The following is a 17,317-nucleotide window of genomic DNA, read 5'->3' on the forward strand; positions in this document are numbered from 1 at the left end:
TCTTTAAATTCTAACTTTGGCTTCAGAGGTTCTTCGGCCAAAGCCACCCCATTCATCGTGGGCGCGTGGGGCTCTTGGCCTTGACCTAAGGTGTTAATTGTTTTGTAGGTGCAATTTTATCCAAGAAGAAGAAGGCGGAAATTTGCATCCGCACCGACCACAATGGTGGTTGTAACCTTCATTCTTTCATTGGTTTTTGTTTTTTGTTTTTTAGAGATTCAAAGAAACAAAATAAAATGTTTTAAAGGTTATTTTGGGTTTATTCCTAACTGTATTAGTGTAAAAAGACTTTAAAATTTAACTAATGCGTGGTCAAAGAAATTAAGTGTCCAGAAAAAAACATTGGATGTACATAGTACTCTTAATTTACAAAAATATTATTTTTATCACTTATTTGTATAATCTTTCTAATAGAGACGGAACCCACATGCATTAACGGGCTCTACAAAGTGATGATACAAATTATGACACAAATAGATGATAAATGTAATATTACTATTAAATTTAACCGGCTACAAGTAATGATAACACAATCAAAACAAATCTTAGAATATCTCACCCATCCATATTGGGCCAAGTTAATAAGGCCCAAACATTGGACATCATAGTATGTTGCCAAAAAGGAGGAAAATGATTATCATCAAATGTCCCCAACAAAATCAAATGTATTTAGAATATAAAAACATTTGTTTTTTGTCTTATAACAAATAGTTTCAGTGGGGCACCTATCAATTATCATTGCTTCTTTCTCGGGTTCTTAGAGCCCGACTTTTCCCTAGCATTTTGATCATCAAATCACAAAAGGTAATTGCAGAAGAAACCATCCAACTCCTCTCTCAATTTTTTTTTTCTCAGTAATTTTCAGATTCAATTGAAAACCAGGATTGGTTTTATGGGGTTTTTTGGTTATTATTTTATGGAATTTTGGTGTCCATAATTTGCATTATCCATATATCCTTTATAACAAGTGTATCAGTATCAATGGGTTCTGTTCTTTTTTCATCTGGGTCATTTTTTATCTAGGGTTTTAGGGCCTCTTGGGAGTTTTGTTGGGGTTTTGGGCGTCTGGGTTTTCGTTAAAGCTTGGATTACTTATTGGGATTCAAGGGACTAGTGCTTGGAGTAGGTTTGTTTGGGATTTTTTGAATTGGGATGGCTCGGTTGGTTCTGCCATGCAGGAGTTCTGCTTTTGTGAGGACAAGTATTTTGGGTTTGATCTCATCTACTCCTGTGATTGCTCTAAACCCTTTGTCTAGTGTGTGTGTGTTTGTTTGTAATTGAATGTATTGAAAGATTGTAACTTGCAAACAGTTTCACGTGTGTGATTGTAAGAGGTAGTCCCTTGAGTTTTCTAGTAAAACACAGAAGCATATTTGAAATCCAGACTAGGAATCTGCTAAAGGGTTGAAGTCGTATCGCTTTTTCGTGGTTAATAGCTTTGAGTCTTTGTTATTTTCTTCAACTGTCTTCACATTTGAGATCTCTTATTTTCTGGCCGGCTATTTATCATTCTCTTTGGAATATGGAATGCCATGTCTTTGTGTTGCATCCTTTTGTATAAAAGGATTACGGAGTGACAGCGTGTTTCAATGGTGTAGATGCAATTTTGTATTTGGTTTGAGTATTTGAAACTTAGTCCGCTTGCTGAATGTTTTCTCTTTCTTTTCAGCCTCAGTGTACCAGTCGTGTTAGATTGTTGGGGAATTCAGCCAAAAGGCTTACCAGATACAGGCGCTTCCTTACATCGGAGGTCTGTGCATATTTCTCCACTTTTTCATCAGTTGCATTTCAGTGCTGACTTTGTTATATCAACTTTGAAATTCGAACAGAAGTTTCTGAAATCTAAACTCTCTTAATGAACTGATGTTTTCAGGTCGCATGCTCAAGGAATTATCGCATTCCATATACTGCATTACCTGTGAGTTGCAAATTCTTTTATCGGAAACTGTGTGTTCTGATATTTCTTCGCACACACACACATATTTGTATGTGTTGTGTCCTTGGATCTTTTTGTGTACAGAACAAATTATTCATGCTCCAAACCAATGTTATGGTTATTCTGTCTTATGGTTTTGTTAATCATGTGCAAATCTTGAATCATTCCAGAGGGACAAACAAGGGAGCAGGAGGCTAATCTGTTCAGTTGCCACAGAAAGCTTGCCAGATCAAGTTGACGAATCCAAAATGGCTGCACCAAAGGAAATATTTTTGAAGGATTACAAAATGCCTGACTACTACTTTGACTCGGTATACTACACTTTAATATATCAGATTAATATATATTCTTTTGGTTTCTGATCTTTTGTATGCGAAGTTTTTCTGAACTTATGGAGCTACTACTTCAGGTGGATTTGAATTTTTCGCTGGGTGAGGAGAAAACAATTGTTAGTTCAAAAATATCCGTCTTCCCCAGGGTTGAAGGTAGTCCTGTGACCACTCTTCGCATTTAGTATTTCATTGGTGAAAATATCTTTGTCTTTGTTATCCTGGTAACTTCCTAGTTATTTTAATTAATTGATTGTGCTTGTCAGAAAATACTATCACGTGTCTGGCGCAATGTTTTAAATCTAGATTTGCTTGTCTTTTCCAGTACACTACATATATTTTGTTGAAGAATTCCTAGTAATGTTTTTATTAATAAATTTTTGTTATTTTGTATGACAGGGTCTTCTTCCCCGTTGGTTCTGGATGGAACAGATCTCAAGTTACTTTCAGTTCGGATCAACGGCAAGGATTTAAAGGCACGTAATTTGTATTGTGTTTGTGCCATTTTGGTTTTTGGTTAGTTTTGTGATTGCTTTCTGCAGAATATAAGCATTGACTCAAGCTTATTCCTTAATGTAATGTATAGAAGGGGTTTTTTCGTACTTCATAAAATTAGTAGTTTAAGTTGCCTCTTTTCGTTGACATCTTACTTGAACCTTGAGATCATGATCATACCTTTTCTATTATAGAAATATTCTATGTCCTGATTTCTATTTTCGGAGGTTCTTCCACCCCTTTCTAGGAAGCCAATGATTTATTGCATGCTTATTGCTTTTTCTCCCTTGATAGGAGGAGGATTACAACTTGGATTCACGCCATCTGACACTAAAATCACTACCTAGTGGTGCATTTACTTTGGAAATTTTAACAGAGATGTATCCTCAGAAGAACACATCATTAGAGGTGCATGCCGTCATATCTACAATATTAATTTTTTTGCCCTGGTATGTGTTTCTTTTTGGCCCTGATTGTAGTTTAATTTTACTGCAGGGACTTTACAAGTCATCTGGGAATTTCTGCACCCAGTGTGAAGCTGAGGGTTTTCGTAAAATTACATTCTATCAGGTTTGGTAAATTTAATTGATTATTTACAAAGTGTTAATCGACTTCTGTACTGATTACATTTCATTTGCAACAGGACCGTCCTGATATAATGGCAAAATATAGATGCCGCATTGAAGCTGATAAATCATTATACCCAGTGTTGTTGTCCAATGGAAATCTCACAGAGCAGGGAGACCTAGAGGTGATCATCACTTACTAAACAAAGCAGTACATGGAGATTTACTGTTGTTTTATTCGTTCGAATTTTGTGCTTGTGGTTCAGGGTAATAGACATTATGCTCTCTGGGAGGATCCCTTCAAGAAACCCTGCTACTTATTTGCTTTGGTTGCTGGACAGCTTGAGAGCAGAGATGACACATTTACTACTCGTTCGGGTCGAAAAGTGGCTTTAAGGATTTGGACCCCTGCTCAAGATGTACCAAAAACAGCTCATGCCATGTATTCGCTTAAGGCAGCTATGAAATGGGATGAGGATGTGGGTTTCTTTTCGTTTAAGAGATTATTGGTTTTGATATCAAATTTCTTTAATTGAATTGATTGTAGAGTTTATTGTTATCTGCTAAGTGCTAACATTTGACTATTCTAATAGGTTTTTGGTCTCGAGTATGATCTGGATCTCTTCAACATTGTGGCTGTTCCAGATTTTAACATGTATGTTTTTTTTACTCTTTCTAGGTAGAAGCTTAAAATATAATTATGCTACATCTAGAATTTGAACTTTATGTGGTGGAATGTGACTGATGGTTTCATTTTATTAACCTTAATTTATTCTATAGTTTAACTACTGATACTTTTGGTTCTTATTTGATTACCAGGGGAGCTATGGAAAACAAGAGTTTGAATGTATGTATACTTCCTAGAATCTATTTTTTTGATATATGTATGTATTTATAATTTTATATACATGTATTTATATATGTATAATGTTGATTAATTTTTAATTTTTTGCAGATCTTCAATTCCAGACTTGTCTTGGCATCTCCAGAAACTGCTTCCGATGCAGACTATGCAGCCATTTTGGGAGTCATTGGCCATGAGGTTTGTTTTTCACATCTATAAGATTAGGACACAAACCTTCATCCTATGGAAATTTTGATTTGGATGGCAGGAGCAAATTGATGCTGATTTTTTTTTTCTATCCATTTTTGTTTTGCAGTATTTCCATAACTGGACTGGCAACAGGTTGGTTTGCAAAGTTTTTGGTTTGTAGAATATGCATCCTATCCCATGAGAGGGTTCAGTATTTGCACCAAGGCATTAGGGTTTAACTGTCTACAACCTTTTTGTAATTGCAAGATTATGTTTAGTGTTGAACTAATTGTTTGGCTAATATACCTGCAGAGTGACATGTCGTGATTGGTTTCAACTTAGCCTGAAGGAGGGTCTAACGGTTTTCCGTGATCAGGTTTTACTTTTTATCTTTTCTCATAGGGTATACTTCTAGATTTGATCTTATGACATGGGGAATATTGCTCATTAACGACATATATGATGTGTAGGAATTTTCATCTGATATGGGGAGTCGCCCTGTAAAGCGGATTTCTGATGTTTCCAAACTTAGAAATTATCAGTTTCCACAGGTTTGCTTTTTTATTTTGTAGTTCTTTGGTTATGTAATTTGCATGTCATCTTATTTTATACTATTTTATGGAGCATATTAGTTGAGTTATTAATCCATTTATGGCGTACATTTGATGTTCTAATGATATGTTGTACAGTGCCACATTTAAGTGCTGATATATGTTTTCTGGTTTTTTAGGATGCTGGTCCCATGGCTCATCCCGTGCGGCCACATTCTTACATCAAGGTCAGATGTCATCTTTTAATTGGTACCTCATACGAAGTTGGCTTTTTTCTAATCCCTTTTTAGTTATTGCCTTTTGTTCATATTCATGTTTTCTTTCTTTTATGCAGATGGATAACTTTTATACAGGCGAGCTTTTTTTTCAGTAATTTGTTTATACTCTAGGGTAAAGGTCTTTTTTGTTTGTCATAGAAACATGTGCTCTCAGTTTTGACATATTTTGGGTTTCTTGTGCAATCACGTTGGATCTGATTTTAATTTTGGGCATTCGTCAAACATCTACTTGCAGTGACGGTAGGGATTAAAAACTATCCTTTCTATCTTGTTTTCCTTTTCTATAATGTGTGGAGAAGACATCTAATTATCCTATGTTATTCCATTTTCTTCTGACAGGTGTATGAAAAGGTTTCTCTCTCTCTCTCTCTCTCTCTCTCTCTCTCTCTCTCTCTCTCTCTCTCTCTCTTATATATATATATGTTACATATGAACGTGGACAAAATCGATTGCTAGAGTCAATGATACAATCTTACGGTCCAATTTTATCAGGGAGCTGAAGTGGTCAGGATGTACAAAACCTTACTTGGAAGTCAAGGGTTCCGAAATGTAAGACTGAGAAGCCAATTTCAAAAACTAATGCTTGAATGATTACAAGGTTTACTTCATGTGTTCAAGCCCACCATTTTCGAAAGTCAACTTATATTAGTTTTCCTCATTTCAGGGCATGGATCTTTACTTCAAGAGACATGATGGACAAGCCGTAACCTGTGAAGATTTTTATGCTGCCATGCGAGATGCTAACAATGCAGATTTTGCTAATTTCTTACTATGGTGTGCTTTCGTCCCTCACTTTGAGTTTCTTAATTTTGTTACTGATGGTTCTAATGCTTACATTTTAGAGTGTAACTAAACTGTAGGTACTCCCAAGCTGGGACCCCAATTGTCAAAGTTGCATCCTCTTATAATGCTGAGGCCCGTACTTTTTCTTTGAAGTTTAGGTATGTAATCAGGGTATAATTCTTTATGTTGCCCTTATCTCTCTTTTTGTTTGGTGGCACTGCTTACTACCTCTGTTTGATGGTGGACATGTTCAGTCAAGAGGTACCACCAACTCCAGGGCAGCCCATTAAAGAACCCATGTTCATTCCCGTGGCAGTAGGTTTGCTCGACTCAACTGGCAAGGAGCTGCCTCTCTCCTCTGTTCATCATGACGGGACAGTGCAGTCTATTGCTAACAATGGTCAGCCAGTCTACACAACTGTTCTTAGAGTAACGAAGGTTGGCTCAGATTTTCCATCTTTAGCTATTCATCTTTCATATTTGGGATCTAAAGAATCTTTAGCCCCCACTTCTGTCTAAACAATAATTTCACTGATATGCTATTAAGAGTTTGTAGTAGCTTGACTAACAGAGATTTTTGTGTGAACATATTATTATTAACTTCTTGTAAAACTAAAATCTCTTTTCAAACATGTTAATTGCGAAGCCTCTAATTTGTTTTCTTGCTGGTCAGTCTTAACATATTAATAATTTTGCTTTACTCTCCTATGCAGAAAGAAGAAGAGTTCGTCTTCTCTGATGTGTCTGAACGGCCAATTCCATCTCTGCTCCGGGGCTATAGTGCACCTATTCGTCTGGAGACTGATCTCACGGATAGTGATCTATTTTTACTCCTTGCTTATGATTCCGATGAATTCAACCGGTTTGTCTTGTGCAAAGCAGATAAAATCTCTCACTAAATGAACCCCTGTTTGAAGTTTTCTTATTTACTTGTTTATATTTGTGCTGCAGCTGGGAGGCCGGACAAGTGCTGGCACGTAAGCTGATGCTCGATTTGGTTGCTAATTTCCAACAAAACAAACCGTTGGTTTTGAATCCGAAGTTTGTGATTGGGCTCAGAAGAATACTATCTGACTTAAGCTTGGATAAAGTATGATGAAGCCTTTTATTTTTTTTCAAAAATATTTTTGTGATGTGGGAAGACTTAATTCATTAGTGAACTGTATATGCCTTTGGTTGACCAGGAATTTGTGGCAAAGGCAATAACTCTCCCCGGTGAAGGAGAAATAATGGACATGATGGAAGTTGCAGATCCTGATGCTGTTCATGCTGTTCGTACTTTTATCAGGAAGCAGCTAGCCCATGAACTGAAAGCAGAGCTTCTTAGCACAGTATGACAGTTTGGATTCACCTGGAATTTTATTTAGCTATCCGTTGTGTTCCTTGTTTACTTTTTCTATTCTACTGTGAACGAACTTGAACTTTACATGTTTCACAGGTTGAAAACAACAGGGGCTCAGAAGAGTATGTGTTTGATCACCCTAATTTGTCCAGGCGTGCTCTGAAGAATATTGCTCTTGGTTTGTTTTACTCTTCTGAGACAATGTTTTCTATGTTGGTCAAGTTAACTTTTCATGAATGAATTGTGCTAATATTTTGTTTCATCTATAGCGTATCTTGCATTGCTCGAAGATTCAAAGTGTACCGAGCTTGTTCTAAATGAGTACAAGACTGCCACAAACATGACTGAGCAGTTTGCAGCTTTGGCAGCCATAGCACAAAACCCTGGTAAAACTCGTGATGATATTCTGGCCGACTTCTACAGCAAATGGCAGGAGGACTATTTGGTAAAGCTCTATTTCCAACTTAATAGTCCCTAAATTGCTAGAATGAGTTATATTTATTAGTTCTTTGGTGTGCATTTTCCTCTTTCTCCCTCCCTCCTTCCCCGTCTGCATGTTTTCTGAGCTTCATTACATGTAGCTAATGATATCTTGTATGATGTTCATTAAACCTACATTTCCTTGTCGTTAAGTTGCACTGTTTAGGACTTTAATGGAGCAACGTACCGGATTTTTTGTTTTCTTTCCCAAGTCAATTGTAAGGCAAGATTGAACCCAGGAGGCTTTATGATAGTGACTCATTGTCTGTTTTGCTGAGACTTCTGTTGTTCTTCATCGAGCTCCTTGTCAATTTCTTATTACCAATTTCAGCTTTTGAAACTCCTTCAATGAACATCCGCTATCGTATATCAGATGTTTAATTTTATCTGCATTTTCCCCGCCTATCCACCTCTACATACTAAGTAACTTAGTGCTTTTGGACCTCGAAAAAAAGGGCTTAGTGCTAACCTGGCCTACATATAGTTTTGATACTTTTGTAATAGTTGTTTAGTACCTTTCTCATGATTTCTTCTCATTTATTAAACTGAAAGATTCTTCATTTGTTATTTTGTATTTTTGTATTCCTCTCCTCAGGTTGTGAATAAATGGTTTGCACTTCAAGCCATGTCTGACGTTCCCGGCAATGTTGAGAATGTGCGGAACCTCTTAAGCCACCCAGCATTCGACCTGCGCAATCCAAACAAGGTGTACTCACTGATCGGAGGTTTCTGTGGTTCTCCTGTGAATTTCCATGCAAAGGATGGGTCAGGCTACAAGTTTTTGGGAGAAATTGTGATGCAATTAGATAAAATAAACCCTCAGGTCCTTTCATCGAATCCTCTTGAATAACATTTACTTGTGAATTGCTTGGTTGTTGTTATATGTTATTTCTTCCCTAATACCATCCATGGTCATGGATTGCAGGTGGCCTCCCGCATGGTGTCAGCCTTCTCAAGGTGGAAGCGCTATGATGAAACCCGGCAAAACCTTGCCAAGGTAACTATTTCATTCTCATTGCTCACATTTTTGTTATCTTTTCCACAGTACATTTATCGGGCATTGCTTAGTTTCTCGGACTACAAAGCACAATGTTGTTATAAAGTTTGAAAAGAAAAATCGATTTTTAATATGCAGTGTTTGCATTTTTTCTATTCGGGAGCAGCGCGGTAATAGATTTCTGGTATGGTGTTTGCAGGCACAGCTGGAGAAGATATTGTCTACCAATGGACTGTCTGAAAACGTGTTTGAGATCGCCTCCAAGAGCTTGGCCGCTTAATTTTTGCTTAATTTGGATGAGAAACTGCACATGCATGTGTATCGTTCTCTTAATATATAGAGAAATAATCACCCTTTGACTTGTTATCCAGGAGGAGGATCCTCACAACAAATGTCTCTCTACAAGTATACCATACATATGCTTGTTTACTGTTTATGCTTTGCACTTGTGAAGTTCCATTTTCCCATGTACAAATTATGTTAATGGTTATTGGATTTGCTTTTATGTATTGTTATAGTACTCGAGAAAAAGTTATTCTGCGCTCGACGAATTCTTTAGTTATTTATTTCCGCTACGGAGGACAGGAGGAGTACTTTTTTAGAGTGTCAATATCAGCTTCGAACTAAAAACGAACTGCAAGTGAAAACATCTCTCACCAACTTGATCCAAAGAAAACTACAATGTAAGGAGTTCCTTCAACGATGACCTGCATTTTAAAAATGTTTTATGCATGTTGCTCAACCAAAGATCTTTAGCTTTTTATATATATTTGTCATGTCATTGTAGCATTTGAATGTTGCAACATTAGCGGTCCTGCTTCATGTAAATTAGTTTTGAATGTTGCAACTTTAGTGATCCTGTTTCATATAAGTTTATTCTGCTTAATGGTCATATATGCAATGGAATGTATTGCTCGACAATGAAGGTGGGCGTATGATAAACTCTTTCCTTGCATTATTTGAGATGGAGGTCACGCCCGCGGCACGTGAGATGTTGACTAATAAGAAGCTCAATAACATATAATTGCAAAAGCATATGGAATTTGGGTTTTGCCTCTTTTTCAAACGTCCTAGAAAGGTTGATATCATGGAAGAAAACATGAGTTCCATACTTTCCAACGAGGTATCTACTTTGTTTTGACCAAAAGGCCCCAAGGGGAATCCTAATCCTTTACTCATGGATGCAATAATTTGTGAAATCTCAATCAAATTTTACTTAATTAGTGTTCTTAAGACTCAAAAGTAGCCACTTAGTACTACAATCTAGTGGTATTCCTCTGCACTTGTAAGTGAGATGTCTTATGTTCGATTCTCCTCAAAAACGAATTTGAACCACGTTATTATGACAAGTCCACTATAAGGCTTAGCCTACTCCCCTCGGCTTCTTAGTGTAGATCCTATCGTTTGTTAAAAAAAAAAAAAAAAAGTCAAAAGTATCTCTATCCTTTTTAACTTACAAAAGTTACTTTTCTGTTAGGTTTGATGTAGCCCAATCCCAAAGCCTTGTCCTTTTGTACCAAACATTGGTAACTCATTAAATCAAGCATTTCCACTTTTAAATATGATGGTGATTTGCTTTTTAACCTCATATAAAGAGAGAGAAATAGAACATAGTAATGAGTGAATAACATATCCCAAAAGCATACTAGATAACCCAACATCTTCACTTTTAGATCCACACTTTAGTTATTTTTCTTACCCTATAAAACGTGTGGTTGGGAACAATTTGTACCAAAAAAGTGGAAACTACGTTTGTAGGCATATTTGTGCCCAAGTCTCTAAAGTAGAGATGATGAGTATGCTTTTTCCACACAACCACACATGGGGGTTGAACCAAAAAAAAAAAAAAAAACTACAAGGAAACATAGATTGAAAGGCCATTTGTTATGAAGAGATTTACATGTGTAGTTCAATAATTAACGGACGAACCTGATGCAAGTTGTATACTTAAACATCTTAAACTAAAATTTTGAATGACGTGGTGACGCATGCGAGATTATATTTATGGTTTGAGAGTCAATGCGCTTATATTTGTGTATGAAAACAATATGCAAAAGGGGTCAAAACTCAAAAAGTAATAAGAAAAGGGAGCAGAGAAAAGTAAAGGGCCTTCAACCTTTTGCAATGTGATGAAACGGGATGGGGACGTGGCTTTTGGCTCTTGGGGCATAAAATTCTCAAAAGATACATATGGAAGGCATTACAAAAGGAGAATACTTTTCTGGTTCCGGGAAGGGGAAAAGTCTTCTTTCTCCACTAACGTGGCAGTAAGAATAATAAAATAATGTTTTTCTTCTTTTATTACCATTTAACGATCATTTCTAGAAGTATTTATGTGATTTGCAGACTGTTTAATCATAAGTTAATATAACAAATAGCATCATCATGATGAATTAGATAAAATGAAGATACATTAAGAGCAATAATTGCCTAATTGTATCTGCATTCCTAATTGACTAGCATAGTCAATTCGTAGTAAAATATTAGTATTTTTTATTTTTATAAAATAATAAAAGGTAACTTTATTTTTAATTTTGGATAATAATAAAAAATTGGTTGAAAGTATTTGAATATTGAAATGTAGTGTAAAGTGAAAGAATATGGTTAGCTATTTATAAAAAAAAATTATAATTTTTTTATATATTTTATAAATTTTTTTATAATTTAAATTGTGGCTGATTTCATGCGTCACATAGGCTAGGCGCTAGGCCAGTGATTATTGCCTGATTTCTCCATCAAGCTGGCTTTGAGCTCAATTGCCCGACTAGGTTGGAGTGTTTGGGGGAGGGAGGAGTGGATTGGGTTGCTTATCTCCAAGGCAATTAGCAATAGTGGAATTGCTCTAATAAGGATTAGTGAAGGATTTTCCCACTTTTTGAAAATGAAGCAAGTATATATTATATTTTTTTAATACAAAGATATAGTTAAACTAAGAAGATAAGGGGAAAAAATTATTAGTATTATTTTTAAGTGAAAAAAAAAGAAATTTTAACGAAACATTTTTGGTACTGTTCACTTTTAACGAAAAGAATATTTTTACTTTAAAAATTCACTTATAATAGTATTCACTTACAACATCTTTTTTTTTTATTTTGATTAAAACTCAAAATTTTCAAATCATTTTTATTAGTTTAAAAAAAAAAAAAGAAAAAAAAAAAAGAAAAAAAAAAAGAAAAAGAGAGAAAAAGAAAGAAAGGGGCAAGTGAGAGATGCACCAACCGTGCAAGTAAAGTGGCGGGTAAAGGGGGAGAAATGTAGGATTGTAGGCCCCACATCTGAGTAGGCAGTGGCCAGTGGGGGCTGGTTGGTGTCGCTCTTGCGCACGAAACCCATCAAGAACTGGGTGCCCACACGTGCACACTTGTATACAAAATACCCCCAACCTTTTTGTCTCTCTCTCTCTCTCTCTCTCTCTCTCTCTCTATATATATATATATAAAACAATTGTTAATTAATCTCCGACTAAAGCTATCACTTATTCTCCTTCCAGTACGGCAATTGACAAAACTACCCTCAACCGAAACCACCATTTATTAATACTCGGAAATGATATTTACGGATTTGGATCCTCTCATAAGCTAATGGAGAGGATCCTCTGACCAATTATCGTGGATCGTTAGATTTTTATTCAACGGCTACAAACAGAAAGGTTCCTTTAAAATTATAATGATTGTAGCCGTTGGATAAAAATTCAATAATCCACGATGATTGGTCAAGATAATCCTCTCTATTAGCCCAAGAGAGGATCCAAATCCGATATTTACGATAGACTAGTTAAATGAGATTTTTTTGCTACTTTATTTAAAAAAAGAAAGGACAATATTTGGATCCTGACCGGTCAGGACCCAATACACTGATTGTTGCACGTGGTCCAACTAGATATCGACAGCTATCCATTTTGAATTCTCTAAACTCATAAGCAAACACCTCTATTTTTGTAACCAAACATCATCTTCTCTCGTGCCAAAAATCTCCAGCCACCGTCCTTTCCCACCCAATCACTTGAACCGTTCACCGCCCGCTCCCACCGGCGAAACGTCCTTCATTGGAGTTTTTCTCAAACTCCGAATCAGAACATGATACCAAATCGATGACAAATCCTCCGTTGACGATATTCACGTCTCTTCCTCCTGCTTCTCTCCTTCGTTGACCCCAACCCCAATCCATCATTTTTTTTTCGGTGCAACCATGGCAGCAAGGACAGAAAGGTGCATACGTCCTTCTATGGCGAAAGAGGGGGTTGGATTATGAGTGGGCAAGGATGGGTTTTTGTAAACGAGATCTGCGGCAAACAGCAACATAGGCTTAGGAGGAGAGAGTGGTTGTTTGATTATGGGTGCAAGGTTAGAGTTGGTTGTTTGGTTATAGATTTAGAGAAAGCATTGGTTGACATGTGTCTTTTATTTATTGGTGGCAAGTAAACTATACAATAACTAGGCAATGTCTAAGTACTGTGCTAAAAGAAACATAAAAATATTGTTTCAACAGGTTAATTAAACGATTAGCTATCTTAACTTTGTTTAACTTGTTGCATCGGCTACCTCTTAATTTAGGGTTTTATTTCGTTTTATTATTTATGTTATAAGAGATAACAGTTATCTAAAGGATTATTCTCTACTTGTAAATAATTTTTTTTTTAATTCATTTTGCATGAATGACAAATTTGAATTTTAATCCATGTTGTAGTACGAGCTTGCTGTGTGTGTGTATATATATATATATATTTTTTTTTTTTAACAAATGATATTATCTACATTATTGGGTTGAGAGGTTGAGCTAAGTCCACAATATGCTAGTAATAATATGGTTCAAATTCTTCTTTATCAAGAATCACCTAAATTCTCTCAAACAAATGAAAATGAATACTACTAGACCGTAGTACGAAATGGCTGAGTTTGCTACTATTATAACCATGAAAAGAGAAACGAGGGTATTTCAGTAAAATGGGATCCCAATCATAATTTAGAGGTGTTCAAAATCAGAACACAAACAAAGTCATTGCCGTGTTTGACCTCAAAAGTTGTCGCCCAAAAATATTTAATTAAAACAAATCTATAAATATATTTACCACTAAATATCATTTTATTCATTTCTACGTAACACACGCGCACACAGTACAGAGAAAAATCAAATCTCGGGGACTCAAAATTTGGATTTTTGATTCGTTTTTCCATTTCCCGATTCAATCTTCAATACCCAAGTCTCCAAAATTTTCATTTGATCTCTCCGTTTCCTGTTCTGGGTTATTTAGTTTGTTCAATTTTCTCCCCCGGAGTCGGAAGTCCGATGAAAAACGGCGATTTCCGGTGAAAGAGAGAAGCGGAGATGAGGGGGGTTAATGGAAACTCGAGAGCTGGGAACACCACTTTGGAGACTATAAACGCAGCTGCTACCGCGATCGCAGCGGCGGAGAACCGTGCGCCTCACGCCACCGTTCAGGTAAATTTTTCACAAAATGTTATTTTTGTTCGCTTTTATTGATTCTGAATATGTTGATTGGACTTGGTTTGGAAGGCATTTCAAGTTGTTAATTTTTAGTCCTGGTAAATTTTAAATTTTAATTTTAATCCATGTTTTTATGAGAGAGATTTAAGATCCAGTTGTGTTATGTGAATCTTTGTTCTTGTTGGTTTTGTAAATTTGATTTCTTTTTTATAAATTGGGTTTTTTTTTTTAAATCCATTGGAGCTGCCTTTTTGGAAAATTTCTGGTCTGGAAAGTGCTTTTGGAAGTGGAAATCTCCATAGAATTTCATAGGAGTTGACCCGCTTTTAGCAAAAGCATGGAGCTTTGGTTACAAAATTTTCCAAATGATAAGATATTTTCTTGGGATTGTTGAGTGATTTTCATTTGGTCTCGCTTGCGGCCAAATGAATAAAAAAACAAACAAACAAACAAACAAAAAGGAAGAAAAAGTTTCCTTCAGAATTATAATTTGTCATTGTGGTGGAGGCAGGGTCGATATAAACGGTTCAGTTATTTTAGTTGACGTAGGGAGTGTCAGTTTTAAGTTTTAACTACTAAGTATTGAGCTTCCGCGGTGGAAGTGATTCAACATTGACAGAAGGCGAGGGAGGGAGAAAGCTATCGTGGTTTATACAAAACTGGGACTCCCTACGTTAATCTTCTCTTGTTAATAAAAGCAGACTCCTAAGGCTAATAGTGAAAAAGGGATCACTTATGCTTATTCAAGCTAATTTATTAAAGTTGAGAATATAAATTGTTCTTTGGTAATGCAGCAGCTGTTTGGATTCAGCATCCCAAACCGATATGATGTAACAGACTCAAATTGTTCGTAACTATCCGTAGTGTGGAAAGACAACTAATGCTGTTTTTATTGTACTAAAGGTCCGTTTTAATCATGAATTTGGTTTAATGCAGAAGAGAAGATGGGGGAGTTGCCTGAGCTCGTATTGGTGTTTTGGATTTCGAAGACACAGAAAGAGAATTGGGCACATTGTTCCAGAAACAACGGATACTGGAGGTGATGCTCCAAGAGCGGAAAGTTCAATCCAGGCACCTTCAATTGTATTTCCCTTTGTTGCGCCTCCATCCTCTCCTGCATCGTTTCTTCAATCAGAACCTCCTTCTGCCTCACAATCACCAGCTGGTTTTTTCTCTCTTTCAGCCAACATGTACTCCCCTGGGCCTGCCTCAATTTTTGCTATCGGTCCTTATGCTCACGAAAACCAGTTGGTCTCACCACCTGTTTTCTCAACCTTTACTACTGAACCATCAACTGCTCCCTTCACTCCTCCTCCCGAGTCTGTTCATTTGACTACACCTTCCTCGCCCGAGGTTCCATTTGCTCAGCTTCTTGATCCTCACTTCCGGAATGGTGAAGGCGGTCAGAGATTCCCATTATCTCACTATGAGTTTCCATCTTACCAACTTTACCCTGGAAGCCCAGTTGGTCAGCTTATATCGCCAAGCTCAGGCATCTCGGGTTCTGGTACTTCGTCTCCTTTCCCAGACCGTGACTTTGCTGTTGCTGGTCCTCACTTCCTGGAGTTCCGAGCAGGTGATCCTCCTAAGCTCTTGAACCTTGACATTCTCTCCACGCGTGATTGGGGTTCAAGACTAGGTTCTGGTTCCGTGACCCCTGATGGTGCAAGGTCAACGGCTTCTGATGGTTTCTCTCTAAAGCCTCACACCCCTGAGGTTGTATTAAATCCACGGTCAAACAATAGAGGTCGGAATAATGGAATTGTGATCAACCATAGAGTCACATTTGGGTTAAGCTCTGAAGCAATTGTAAGATGTGTGGAAAAGAAGGCTCTGGCATTAGCTGAATCTGCATCAACATCTATAGAAGAAACAGAAAAGGCCCAGAGCGAAGAGGATCCTAGCAAAGCAGTGAGCAGTTCTGAGTGCCCTGCTCATGAGACATCCAGTGAGGCACCAGAGACATCAGTGGCTGGCGAGGAGGCACAACTGCATCAGAAACAGCGATCCATCACACTTGGTTCTAATAAGGAATTTAATTTTGACAATGCCGAAGGAGGAGATTCAGGCAGCTCTAATACTATTGGTTCCGACTGGTGGGCAAATGAGAAGGTTAGTCCGAAGGAAAACGGGCCACCAAAGAATTGGTCTTTCTTCCCTATGATGCAGCCGGGTGTTAGTTAACTAGTATGCATCTCGCTCAATGCCTCCCTATCCATGGAGCATCGGAGGTAAGGCATGGATTTTGGTTTTCGAAACCGGTTGACGCATAGAGTCATAGAGCCTCAATTTACCGACAAATTTTGGGTTATAGATTGGGAAATCTGTAGTTGACGACTGAGCCAGGTCTAAGGCTGTTCTTTTTGTACATGGTGACCTGGAATTCAAGCTCTAAAGACAGGTATGGATAGTGTAAAACCACAGATTAGTGTCAGCTTTTGGATAGGTTCATGTGTTTTATGCATTATAAATTACAATACAAGTAGATAAGGATGATCATCCCATTAAATAAATGATAGTAGACTGCTAATTGATGAAAGATGTATCTTCGGCTCATTTTTTTTATAATCGGCATTACATGCCTCTTAAGATGTTTTGAACGTGTTTAAAAATAGAGAAAATAATATTTAATAGACAACTGATTAAATCATATTATTGCTAGCCTATTGTGAGGTTAAGTCCACCCCTGTATATATTATCGTTTGTTAAAAAAAAAAAAAATCATTTGACAACTAATTTAATCACATTATTATCCGCATGGGAAATTTTTTTTTCTAACCAGCATTACACGCCTCTTAAGATATTTTAAATGTGTTTTAAAATAGAGAAATTGAATCATATTATTGCTAGTATATTGTGAGGTACTAATTAAAAAAAAAAAAACAGCACAAAAAAAACTACTTAAAATGACGAAAGCATTTTTTGAATCACAGTGTGCTATACGCGAATTACACATTTTAAATATATTTATATGCGTAAATTGACCAAAAAAAAGTCAAATATTTGAAGTAAATGAATAATATTGTTTGTTAAAAAAAATAATTATTTGACAACTAATTTAATCACATTATTATCCGCCTGC

General features: G+C 36.6%; 2 protein-coding genes across 2 annotated transcripts; both read left to right on the top strand.

Annotated features, from left to right (window-relative positions):
• Nucleotides 1-789: 789 nt before the first annotated feature.
• Nucleotides 790-9,321, top strand: LOC137712508 (puromycin-sensitive aminopeptidase). Its single transcript, XM_068451582.2, has 32 exons — nt 790-1,230; nt 1,670-1,750; nt 1,874-1,918; nt 2,107-2,247; nt 2,346-2,421; nt 2,665-2,741; nt 3,055-3,168; nt 3,256-3,330; nt 3,404-3,511; nt 3,593-3,805; nt 3,920-3,981; nt 4,146-4,173; nt 4,282-4,368; nt 4,487-4,512; nt 4,672-4,735; nt 4,830-4,910; nt 5,090-5,137; nt 5,245-5,263; nt 5,424-5,428; nt 5,528-5,539; nt 5,681-5,737; nt 5,853-5,962; nt 6,049-6,129; nt 6,226-6,409; nt 6,685-6,833; nt 6,923-7,061; nt 7,156-7,302; nt 7,410-7,491; nt 7,583-7,758; nt 8,389-8,616; nt 8,719-8,790; nt 8,990-9,321. Exons 1-32 carry the CDS (start codon nt 1,153-1,155, stop codon nt 9,068-9,070), a joined length of 2,946 nt encoding a protein of 981 aa, XP_068307683.2. The 5' UTR covers nt 790-1,152; the 3' UTR covers nt 9,071-9,321.
• A 4,472-nt stretch (nt 9,322-13,793) lies between these two features.
• LOC137713199 (uncharacterized) lies at nt 13,794-16,885 on the top strand. The gene is made up of 2 exons (XM_068452471.2): nt 13,794-14,229; nt 15,172-16,885. The coding sequence occupies exons 1-2, from the start codon at nt 14,116-14,118 to the stop codon at nt 16,417-16,419; spliced, it is 1,362 nt and encodes a 453-aa protein (XP_068308572.2). The 5' UTR covers nt 13,794-14,115; the 3' UTR covers nt 16,420-16,885.
• The last annotated feature ends 432 nt before the right edge of the window (nt 16,886-17,317 follow it).

The sequence above is a fragment of the Pyrus communis genome, chromosome 14 (genome assembly GCF_041283825.1).
Source record: "Pyrus communis isolate YQ-2024b chromosome 14, ASM4128382v1, whole genome shotgun sequence".
NCBI lineage: Eukaryota > Viridiplantae > Streptophyta > Magnoliopsida > Rosales > Rosaceae > Pyrus > Pyrus communis.

Bases quoted from the DNA above. Each gene is read 5' to 3' on its own strand.
- LOC137712508 (XM_068451582.2), top strand. From the start codon at position 1,153: ATGGCTCGGTTGGTTCTGCCATGCAGGAGTTCTGCTTTTGTGAGGACA. The intron at 7,492-7,582 runs GTTTGTTTTACT...TTTCATCTATAG, and splicing joins TCTGAAGAATATTGCTCTTG to CGTATCTTGCATTGCTCGAA. The intron at 8,617-8,718 runs GTCCTTTCATCG...CATGGATTGCAG, and splicing joins TAGATAAAATAAACCCTCAG to GTGGCCTCCCGCATGGTGTC.
- LOC137713199 (XM_068452471.2), top strand. From the start codon at position 14,116: ATGAGGGGGGTTAATGGAAACTCGAGAGCTGGGAACACCACTTTGGAG. The intron at 14,230-15,171 runs GTAAATTTTTCA...GGTTTAATGCAG, and splicing joins CGCCTCACGCCACCGTTCAG to AAGAGAAGATGGGGGAGTTG.